Source organism: Atta cephalotes (genome assembly GCF_000143395.1).
Source record: "Atta cephalotes unplaced genomic scaffold scaffold00041, whole genome shotgun sequence".
Taxonomy (NCBI): domain Eukaryota; kingdom Metazoa; phylum Arthropoda; class Insecta; order Hymenoptera; family Formicidae; genus Atta; species Atta cephalotes.
In genome coordinates this window covers 1,584,655-1,593,740 of record NW_012130105.1, presented here as the reverse complement: position 1 = coordinate 1,593,740, position 9,086 = coordinate 1,584,655, and the positions used below count along the sequence as shown (strand labels likewise).

At 34.5% G+C, this 9,086-nt stretch overlaps 2 protein-coding genes across 2 annotated transcripts in view; both read left to right on the top strand.

Annotated features, from left to right (window-relative positions):
• Positions 1 to 755: 755 nt before the first annotated feature.
• Positions 756 to 2,866, top strand: LOC105622195 (phosphatidylserine decarboxylase proenzyme). The gene is made up of 5 exons (XM_012203622.1): positions 756 to 805; positions 884 to 1,118; positions 1,194 to 1,427; positions 1,710 to 1,998; positions 2,406 to 2,866. Exons 1-5 carry the CDS (start codon positions 756 to 758, stop codon positions 2,864 to 2,866), a joined length of 1,269 nt encoding a protein of 422 aa, XP_012059012.1.
• A 1,892-nt stretch (positions 2,867 to 4,758) lies between these two features.
• LOC105622194 (CB1 cannabinoid receptor-interacting protein 1-like) overlaps positions 4,759 to 9,086 on the top strand; it is a 7,487-nt gene continuing 3,159 nt past the window's right edge. The window contains exon 1 of the mRNA XM_012203621.1: positions 4,759 to 4,934. Within this exon, the coding sequence (XP_012059011.1) occupies positions 4,759 to 4,934 (176 nt within the window). The remainder of the gene's footprint in view (positions 4,935 to 9,086) is intronic.

Sequence of the window (9,086 nt, the reverse complement as noted above, 5' to 3'; positions counted from 1 at the left end):
TAATATANAGATATATAACTAATAGTAGTAGTAGTACGTTAGTATATATATATATATACTACACTACTACTACTATATATATACTATATATACTTATATATATATATATATATATATATATATATATATATATATATCACGTGACTTGGCGATTAATTAATCTCTTTGCGTGTAATTAAAATAATTGTATGCGAAGTTGATCGGAATTAGCAACAATTTTGACAGTTACCACATAGACGCCATGGATGGCATATTTTCAGTGAAATTGTCAAATTTTCTAGAGCAATGATCGAATTCAAACCAGCTAGTCATGCTTGCCGAATGAATGAGCATGATTGATTCTTACTTATTGGTTGTATCCAACCAATCATATTTAATTACTCAGCGAACAAACCTAGCCTCTTTGTCTTGAACGCTTCCACTTCTTCTTTTAAAATACTTGTAGGAAATATTTTTTGCCGGTGTTAAGTCGGCGCTACAAAATTCAAAAATTTAATGTTATTACTATTATCGATGATCCTTATTTTATTCAATAAAATAAAATAATTGTGAATTAAGCAATCGAATCTGGGAAATCGTATTTCAAAATAATTGTATTATAATTCAAAAGTGCGCGCGCATTTATTTAAATTTAGAATCCATTTGAACCGGCTTTGACCGCTTAGCGAAGCATACTTGTGTTTAACATATTACTTACGAGCAAATGTTTGCATCATATTATTTACGAACTAAATAATGAATAAAATAATTGCAGGATGATTAGAAATAATGTACGAAGATTAGAAATAATGGATCTGCTTATCAGGTATGTTTCTTAATATTCAATTGAAATTTGATGTCTCTAACCTGCAATCTTGTTGCAATATAACCTAATTTCTTCCAGAGAATACCAATATTGTTGTTCTTTATCGAGAGTGCCAAAATGCCCAACATTTGTTAAGCGATCTGTTTCGAGTGTCAGTGTAAGATTTGTCAAGAATATAAGTCGGAGATGGCGACTTGTCGTTCCAACTGGAATAGGCTTCTCACTACTAGCAGGAACACAATGGAATTATTTACATCAATATGGATATCGAATTGATATAGATGATGGGCCAGAATTGCTGAATGATGTTATGGTAATGGAGAGCCGTTTATATGATAAGTTGTGTTAAATGTAAAATTAATATAGATATAAAGTTTTCTCACTGTAGGTAACTTGCTATTGTTGCTTGCCATTGAGAACAACTAGTAGAATATGGGGTTGGCTGACGAGCATCGAATTGCCTGTTAGTCTTAGACCAACGCTGTATGGATTTTATGCGAATATTTTTCACGCCGATCTGGACGAGGTAGAGCTGGATTTATCTGCGTTTCCAAACCTGGTGGAATTTTTTGTTAGAAAACTCAAGCATAATGCTAGACCAATTGCTCAAAATGCAAATATGGTAAACATTGATTAGATTTTTATTTAGAAATATAATCTGAATTTACATGATTCATCTTTCCTTCTTTTTACTTTGAAGAAAGAAGAGAAAAGAATTATGCAAGAAGTTCAGCTACAAAGAACAAATCTTTTACTTTAATTCAAACTTATATAAGTATTAAAAGATCTTTTTAGTTCAATTTCTTGCACAAGCTTATCTCTTTTTTTTTTCATATTGGAGAAAAAAAGAAAAAGTGCAGCTAAAAAGAACATTCTAATATGAATATCTGACAATTTCTCTCAGATTTCACCTGCAGATGGTAAAGTGCTTTATTTTGGACCAGTGTCTTCTTGCCGCGTGGAACAAGTGAAAGGAGTAACATATGATCTTAGACAATTTCTGGGTGATCATTTGAATGATCTCACATTAAATGAAATTACGAAAAAGACGACACAGGATGATTACGTAAAGTCACTTTTGAAGAATCCGGACAATAGATTGTATCAACTAATCGTTTACTTAGCACCTGGCGATTATCATCGGTTTCATAGTCCTACCGATATGATCATAAAATTTCGACGGCATTTTCCAGGTATACTTCGTCTTTTTGAAGATTGACAATGTGTTCTTTGTTTCTTGTTTCTTGCTTTTCATCATTTTTTATTTCTTGCCATTTTTTTCTCTTCTTTTATCTCTCTCGTCTCTGTTGATTTCATAAGAGACAAGAAACACGATTGTTAATAAAACGGCCGAAAAGAGAAAAAGCAAGAAACAGAAGGCACATAGTTATATTATAGATTAGTCTGGCCATGTTCTGATATACACTGCCAGTGAACTACTGAAAGTCTATAGTTCATGTATTATATGTAATTATATATGTATTATATGTAATTATGTATTTATGCATATAGATTTTTAATATTAACAGTATATTGAAACATGGCTCCTCTTCATGAAAGTGTTTCTTTTATTTTTTCTAAGCAACCAATTTGTTTTTAGGAAAGTTATTGAGCGTTAATCCAAAGGTGCTCAAATTTATGCCCAACTTGTTCTCGTTAAACGAACGCGTTGTATATGTTGGAGAATGGACAGGCGGCTTCATGGCTTATGCAGCGGTCGGAGCGACGAATGTGGGCTCTATACGAGTCTACTGCGACAAAGAATTGACAACTAATACAGTGCACTGGCCAGAAAGCGCGCATTGGAAGGAAGCGAGTTTAGATAATGCGCATATTGCCAAAGGCGAACTGTTTGGCGAATTTAGACTTGGATCCACGATCGTGCTTCTATTCGAGGCACCGCGAGACTTTCAATTCTCCTTGCAAATCGGTCAAACCATTAAAGTCGGTCAGGCATTAAATACATTTTCTAGTAAAGAGTCTGACAAAAAACTTGAACGACAGCACCTAATTATAAATGTCGCACAGGATTGGAGAGATATATGGAAGCCTAGATTATAGAATAAAGCAAATAAAATTAGGAACTAATTTTATTGGAGAATTAAAGAAGATGTATCGGTATCTTGCTCGTATTTTTTTGCGAAATCGAATTATAGGTGCAATAAAAAATATTAGAGTTACAAGAGCTCTAGAGACTCAGTTTTCTCGAGTAAGTATCGATCCTGTGATTACTTTGTACGTAATCGTGTTCGTGCGTGAGAAAATCATCTCATGCGACTTATCTAAAATTACATGTTAAATCTCTCGCTAATTATACTCGTTCGTTACTTTAATTGCGTAATATCAAGCATCACGCAAAAAACAATGCAAAGCAACAATTTATAATAGATTTGACATAGTTGATTTATTGTTACGGTCGAATAGTACTATGCAACACGTCTCTCCTGTGAAGCTTCATACAATCACAATTGAGAAACCAATGGAACTTCTTAATGCGAGAAAACATACTTTTCTTTCTTTGCGTCACTACTGATAGAGGTCGGATCGTAAACTGTTTTAGTTGCATGCTAAATCGATCTTTGTTTGTAGTTAAGTCGGCCGGTCAAGGCCGCTAGATGAAACACTTTCCTCAATTAAGGCTCTAACTCCTTTTTTCTAAAGAAAGTAACAGCTATGTTGTATATCTCAAGTTTCCACGCATTACAAAGCACCGAGTCTTACTAACCCCGTTATATTTTTATAGCAGTATTTTTATCGACCCTCTATTATTACTTCTGAAAAATTTGTATTAAATTGGAATATCTTTTATCTCGACTTGTGTGTGTGTGTGTGTGTGCAGCGCGCGCGAACATGACTTCGCACTAGACCAGATTAACTGTAATATGAATATTTGATCGCGCGAATATATTTTATAATATATTTTATGTAAAGTATAAATAAAAAGATTACATAGATATCACAGTTTTTTTAGATATATAATTATTTTATCCAGATGATTTTATTCAATTATCACTTACATTCTGTCCATTTTATTATTTTATCACTTTATTGTAAATTAAATTCTCGATATTGAGATCATTTCTATCGCAATATTTTAATATTTATATTGTATATTCTGATTAATATTCTGTTAATAACTTTTTTAAATCTAGAAAATCATGAACCTTCTTCTGTCTTACCTAATTGTGCAGCACATAAGCAGCAACCATAAAAGCATGACTTTGATGTGTATGCATCTTAATCCCATATATGTATAGTATACTCTCTAAAGTAAACATAAGCAACATAATCGATGAATCGTTAAATCGATTAACCGGAAAATTTAAAATGACAGGCATTAAGAGAGGCAAATCAAATTGCTTATTCATATATTAAACTATTTACACCCTGTGAGCTTAAAATTCATTCTACATTAATTCATGCATGCGGTTACAAATTCTAGCACGGTAATTTAAATTTATCTCCTTCACAAAACTTTTCTTGTATCAATTTAGGTCTAACTTTCTTGTAAATTTTGGGAGAGAGACAGTTTAAATTTATCTTTTCCGCTCACGTGAATTGTCTAAATGTAAATACATCATCCTGCGCATAGAATATCTCCATGTCTTCTTGAACAAAGCAGCATGCATGTCATTTATCATTGCCAGAAACTTAACGTTGGTCGATCTTCCGAGGAAGATACACACGAGAAAAAGAAGGAAAGCCACCGAGCCGGCCGGCGTCGTAAACGTCAAACCGACGTTTGGTGGATCAGTGAGCGTCGCGACGCCCGCGGCGCAAGTTGCACCGCCTCCTCTTCTTGCGACTCGCCGATAGTACATACCGGTGCGTCGGATAGGACGTCGTCGCGCGGCACCGCCGGTGATACCGCGTGTCTAATACATACCTTCTCTAGGATACCAACTCACCAAGATTTAGAAATAACTATTATGAGATGTTTGAGCAGCGACTAAATGGGGGCCGATGGACATTTTCGTGTGACCTTGTCCCTCAAGAAGGAACCAGGTGCTGGTCCAGTCTTCTGCAAGATGGAGACATCTGCCAGATTTCGGCAGCTGAAGACGGTGAAGCTGAGCTGCGACACAACCTACCGACTCGATATTAGCTTCAAACCGCCGCAACTGCTGCAGTGGGTACAGTAAATGTGCAGTTATACATTACGTCGAGCACTTCTCCCTTTCCTCTCGTATTTAAATCGGATATCAGGTTTCTTTCTGTAGGAAGACAGTGCGACTTCGCATTGCGTGATCAATGATTTGCTGACAAGTATTATTTAGTTCTACTTGAGAAAAGTAAACATGTGTCAAACCACGAATATATCTAGACATTTCTGTTATAATTTGATAGATTGTTTCAATCGTCGTTATATAATGACAATTTAACTCTATTGACCAAACTTTAATATATTTAGAATCTGCAGTCCACGTATATCTATAACATATTTTTAGTTGAACCTGAATATAATTTATCTCCATTGTAATAACACCGAATTATTTCATCTTATTTCAATATCGTATATCAAATAAACATTACGGAGTGTTAAAGGGACTATAAACTACTGCGAAAAAGTCCCATTCGACTAATAGTAGTTTATTAGAAATTTATACGATCATTTTCAACACGAAGGTGGGATAGGAGCGGCGATAAATTTCAACGTCTGAGCTTCTATGCTCCAGGGACGAGGAGGATTACAGTTTCTCTGTATGTTCAGATATAGAATCGCTAATAACGCCAACTTGGCCGTAATACTAAAAATAATCTCGGCTGACGAATAACGTTTACTTTCATGAGTATCTAACGAATAGAAGAATAACCTATATTAAATACTTCGCCTTATTGCGAGTGAAGTTTTGCCGACGACTCGCTTTGCAAGAATTTTCTTCAGCGTGCTGAAATAGAATCTCTAGGTCGTCAGACATTTTATCATTAATTTTACGAAAACTTAATCCTGATTACATTTTTTTGCTATCCAGTTGTTTTAAAAATAAAACTCAATAATATTAAAGCCTCTATTTATTCACTATTATTATTTATTCACCATTATTAAATCGTGACGTAAGAAGCAAAAAAAACAAAATTTTTGCAAATTGTATTTAAATAGGAATATTTTTATATTTTAAAAATATTTTTCAATAAGATAATATTTACAATCGGGAAATAAAACAATATTTGCTATCGATAGAATAAATTATAAAATATGTACCAAAAATTATTTTTTTGTTTCGGGCAAAAATAAAATCATATTTATTTCCATAAATTATTAAATCATGTTTATTTTCATATATTATTAATTTGACATTTTATCATAGTCATGAAATAATTTATTTCGTTTTTTATTATGCATAATTTCCAGATATATAATTATTTATTAACAAAAAGGAAAATTTTCAGTTTTATTATATGTATTTTACAAAAACGGTTTTATCGATTGTAACCATTGTTTTATTAAAACATTTCCATATTAATATAATTTGCAAGAACTTTTATTGTGTTATTTTCTCGCTTCTGATATCACAATCTGAAATACTAATAGTGAGAAAATTAAAAAATTAAAAATATTTCAATTATTAATAAAAATATTAAAACTTTTACATTTAAATAAAAAATTAGAATTTTTCGAGATAAATAAATCAGAATCGACAAGATTTATATCGAGATTTCGATAAATTATCGTAGATTAATGCAAAAGTTTAATATTATGCAAACACTTTATCTATTTTATTTTATATTGTATTGCATCGTGAAATTTTTCTGTACAAATTGAGAAATTTAATATTCACGGAACAAACGGGGTCGCGCTAAACTTGCAAAACATACCGATAACATTAAGGATTAAACTCAGGTCGAAGCAAGTTTGCGGACTTAAAGTCAAACAAGCATATATAAACGACGACAATCGTGCAGCCAGCCGTTTAAATCGTCACGAGCGGATTTGCACAGGGCAATTAGGTATTGGAGCACATCGAGAGGCATTACGTTCCTTCCTCGTCGCTTTTATAGAACGAGACCGCATTACATGTACATATACGTGATCTCGTCGCGAGATAACTGTACCTGCGCGCAGTTTCTAAACCACGATCACGAGTGAGCGAGTACATAATCCTGGAATCGGTGGAGAGGGTGGGTTTTAAACGTATGCGAGCACACCAGCTGCAATGACACCGGCTGCCCCGACCTAGGCAGGCGCGAGAAAGATGGACGTGTTATCGCCTTGAACTGTAAAACTCGTCCCCCAGTCTCGGGGAATCGATCGTGATTTTGCACTCGTGCAACTCACGTGCTGCTTATAATTGGTTGATCGATGACACAACTCCAGCCCCGCTGATGAGGGATGCAACGTGGACGATCAACTTGTCATACACGACACCGGGACCGTCTTATCGCGGAAGCGCTGAAACATGATGAATGTATCATTTCTGTATACCGCGATCTTGTGCGCTACTTGAATGTATGTCATGAATTCAATCGCCGGGCTCAGGCTTGAGATATTGCTCAGATATATACTATTGCGATTACCTTCCGGTAATCCTTGATAAATATCACATCGCGAAAAACGATCGCAATTATGGCAATAAATCGTAATTATGTTCACCGGAAGATATGCGACCGTATAAGTATAGTGTAATATATCGGGATGATTTGTAAGATGAGAAATATCATCTGTTACCGGGAAAATTGAGACGCTGAGAATTTGCCGGAATTAAAATGCCGAAATTAAATTGCCGAAATTATTGTTCATCTAATTTTTATGATATTTGATAAAAAGACTTAAGACTGGAAGTTAGAGATAATAATGTAGGAACTTAAGATCGATACAAGGAACAATTCAGTGTGGTAGCTTCCATTCGATAATTGAATCGCTCTAAAGCTGCAAGTGGTAGATGTTGTTAATAATTAAACCTGTTATACTTTTCTCTTTTTTGCTGTCAATGCAACATTCCGCGAATGATTTACGGCGAACGGGCGCGATTTGCACGTGATTTGCACACGTTGAACTCGAAATCGAATATGGAGATTACGCGTACAAACGCGATGTGCATAAATATTTCAGCTACTTCCCGGCATAATCACGAACTCGGAAGTATCCGCGTGATCTTTGAGAAGTCACGAAAGGGGTTCGCGTGCCGCGGCACGGCAGAAATGGAGCAGTTTCCCTTTGTTATTTTTCGGACAATGGAAAATCCCCTTTCCTTCTACCGATGGGAGGAAAATCCGGTTTTCCCCATCCGTCGCTATCGCCAAAATCTCGTGGAATTTTAAACAACCGCGCGGATCATTAGTTTGAATCACGCGATGCACTCTTGCAGCATGGCCTGCTTTTCGATTTTAGTCGTGACGAACGATACGACAATCCATTCCTCAGCGCGAGAACGAGGAGATATTTCATATATGTGTCTCTACTGAAAGCAAACTAACGATTAATTCGTTTCAATGGTGTACACGTCATCTGTTACATTCGATTAATTATTGCGAACGTCTGTGAACGTTATTACCTCCTCGCGCGGGGGAGCTTATATACAAAATCGAGCGATTAAAAGTTTTGTAATGAGCGTCATAAAGTTTGTCCTTGTTTTCCCGCAGTAATATAATTCCTTATGGATAAAAGTAAGGCAGGAGGACATGAAGTGTAGACACATTGACAAGCTTATGATGTTACGAACCGGGTATTGCATTTTTTACGAGCGATAATGCTATATCGACCGTAAGCGCGCCTTTAGATGTCAGTCCACGACTGCAATTCCGTTTCGGCTCATCTCTTATTTTAGATGTAGCTCTTAGGGATTTGCATTTTTAATCTTTAAACCTAGTGATGCATCCTGTAAGACACATCTGTGTCTGTTTAGATCTACGCGAGATCTTGTTTTGAAAACTTGTGAAATTTTTCCAACTCTTTTTCTCTCTCATGTTTTCAAGTCTCTTTATCATACTTTTATGAAATGCAATATAAAATTTCTCTTATTTCATAAAATGCAATATAAAATCTTATGTAATATATACAATATACATTTTTTTAAATTTTTTCTTCATTACAATACAGAATTTTTATTCCATTTCTTTAATGTCACCAATTTTAAATTAATTGAGCGACTTTATACGAGGCTTGTAATTTTTTGACATATGCAACCTCAGAAAGAAGGGATTAGTAAATGACGAATCGATTTTTTTCCGTATGTATACAAATGTGTATATATATATATATATATATATATATATATATATATATATATATATATATATAGTAGTAATAATATATATATATATATATATATAGTACTACGTA

Coding starts and splice junctions, on each gene's coding strand:
- LOC105622195 (XM_012203622.1), top strand. CDS start 756: ATGATTAGAAATAATGTACGAAGATTAGAAATAATGGATCTGCTTATC. Junction 1,428..1,709: donor TTGCTCAAAATGCAAATATG/GTAAACATTGAT, acceptor AATTTCTCTCAG/ATTTCACCTGCAGATGGTAA. Junction 1,999..2,405: donor ATTTCGACGGCATTTTCCAG/GTATACTTCGTC, acceptor ATTTGTTTTTAG/GAAAGTTATTGAGCGTTAAT.